Raw genomic sequence first — 2,500 nt, 5'->3', positions numbered from 1 at the left:
TGTTCATTTGGCCTTTGCTTTCAGTGGAATGGAGCTACCTTTTGTTTCCTCGAGGAGTTTCCCCCCTAATGCCGGTAATTTGGCTGTGCGCTCCGACACTAATATGATCCGGATAACATCATGTGTCTGCCTGTCTGCACGTCCACAGGGATAATACGGGATTTGAGCGCTTCCCTATCTACACTCCGTCACCTTTTGTGTTATCAGATTTAAAAGTAAATCTCAGTGGAGCTGGTGCACTCAGCTCGTCAACAGGCCTAGGAATGGAGTTCATTTTGGATTTAAGGGTGAATCGATGGCTGTTTCGAGGCATGCCACCGATTATTTTAATCTGTCTGTGTTTGCAGTTAATCCGTAAAAAGCTCTTGCTATTGTGCGTGGGGGACACAGAGGGGACTGGCTTTGCTGTTTGACGTTGAGAGACAAAGGATTTGCATCTCATTTCGCTGGAAGTGGCACAAACACCTACACTGGCTATTTGTTTTTCAGGGATTCTTTGAAAGGCAGGATTCATTTTTTTCTGTCATGTTTTTAATAGCCATTCTTGCCCTCGGATATGACCCACAAACCAATCAACTTTTCTGACTTGTATGTATCAGTGAGCCAGTTTGCTGTTGGTGGGGGGCAGACTTTCTAGAATTGTCACATGCAAAACAGGAGAGACGAGAGATTGAATTTATACATTAAATCTTGATTGTTTGTTAAACTGACATCAGTGCACACTTCAAAACACTCTGCGTCTGTATGCATGCCTGTGTGTGTGTGAATGTGTGTGTGCGTGTGTGTGGGTGTGTGTGCGTGAGTGTGTGTGAATGTGTATGTATCTGTGTGTGTGTGCGAGTGTGTGTGTGTGTGTGTGTGTGTGTACGTGGGTGTGTGTGAATGTGTGTGTGTGTTTACACTATGTTTGTGTGTCTCCGTCTCTCTGTGTGTTTGTGTTTGTGTGTGCATGAGTGTGTGTGTGTGTCTATCTGTGTGTGTGTGTGTGTGTGTGTGTATACGTGAATATGTGTGTGTGAATCTGTATGCATGAATGTGTGTGTGTGTGTGTGTGTGTGTGTATGAGTGATAGTGACTCCCATCAGTGGGGCACTAGATGAACTTTTCTCTGTTCTCAGAACAGTCCTCCCCTGGGATGTGCCATCGGGCTCTTCCTCTTCCTGGACTCCTGGATCGATACATGCTTTAACGAATGTAGCCTATTGATCACAGCAGCTAGCAGTTAGCCGTTAGCAGTCCCGCTAATGGCTCTTAAGCAGTGCAATGCTACTCCTAGAGAGAAAATGGGAGGAGGAATGTCATGTACTTTCAGTAAAGCATTAGACCACTTCGCTTCTCTCCTCTCTGTCTCTGATCACGTGTTCTTATCCTCGTCCTCTTCTCTGGTTGTCATTTACTCCTGAAACGTGAGCTTCTTGGGATTCCCTCTTTGGAACAAGGTGGAATATTCATTTTCCCTCGCATGACTGTTCTGTCACCATCTTGCTCTCTCTCTCTCTCTCTCTCTCTCTCTCTTTCTCTCTCATGCGTTCTCTTACTCTCTATTTCCCTCTCTCTATCCAGCTATTAAAGCCCGTGGCCTGTCCGGAGGTCACCCAGAGTCTGGGCAGCAGGCGCCTCATCAACTTCTCCCTGTCAGGTGAGTCTCAGACCCCCACTCTGCTCAGGACCTCTTCTGCTCTACACGTTTGGTTTTCTAGGTCTCAGGACTACATTGATTCCTTTGGAGGAACCTCTCTAGGTTTAAAATGTAGTTTAAGACAAAAAACTGTGTTATGTAAGTGTATTTTAATGCTGACAAAGATGTTGTGTTTGCCAAAGAGTAGTAAGTTGCTAATGTAGCAGGGATACAGAGCTTTGGGAGGAGATCAACCGGTGCAGTCTCATTTCATGAAATGTCTAAACAGTTACCCAGCATAGGAAGACTAGTGCGTCCGTCCATGTTCTATTCCTCTAAGCAGGTTTCCCCCTCACATCAAGCAGATAACATCCCTTTGCTCTTTGCTTGCCTGAAGTGCTACACTTGCACTCTCTTCACATCTCCCTCTCCCTCTCTCTCTCTCTCGCTCTCTCTCTCACAGAGAGCATGGTGTTGTGGAGTGCTGGATTTTCTAGTTGTTATTTTTTTTTGAGAGCTGAGCAATCCTTCTCTTTTGAAACTCCTCCAGCCTTTCCTCTCTCTCTCTGTTGCATCAGTATAATGGCAAACTATTGCTTGTATTATAATGCGACCAAAAGATGCAGCTTTGAACTTAGTCTTTTAATTATGAAATGTTTACATTTACATTTAATTGTCACTGTGTATTAAGGATTGGAATTAAGTCAATGACAACAATCACAAATGTAATGATTTCATAATGATTATTTAACAATATTGAGCAAATGCTTGGATTTCCAATCTAGCATAAACACATTTGCCCTCTGTTATTTGTATTCCACGTATCGGGTTGGGCCCCATTTACACGGTACATGCATCGATGCACCACGTGCTTACATAAAT

The 2,500-nt window shown here is 44.1% G+C and overlaps 1 protein-coding gene across 1 annotated transcript in view; it reads left to right on the top strand.

The window, feature by feature from the left end:
* LOC105905191 (E3 ubiquitin-protein ligase HECW1) overlaps positions 1-2,500 on the top strand; it is a 74,963-nt gene that overhangs the window by 26,800 nt on the left and 45,663 nt on the right. Inside the window, exon 6 of the mRNA XM_042710214.1 lies at positions 1,564-1,639. Coding sequence (XP_042566148.1) covers positions 1,564-1,639 — 76 coding nt within the window. The remainder of the gene's footprint in view (positions 1-1,563; positions 1,640-2,500) is intronic.

The sequence above is a fragment of the Clupea harengus genome, chromosome 17, assembly GCF_900700415.2.
Source record: "Clupea harengus chromosome 17, Ch_v2.0.2, whole genome shotgun sequence".
Taxonomy (NCBI): Eukaryota; Metazoa; Chordata; class Actinopteri; order Clupeiformes; family Clupeidae; genus Clupea; species Clupea harengus.
This window is presented reverse-complemented; position numbering and strand designations above follow the sequence as displayed.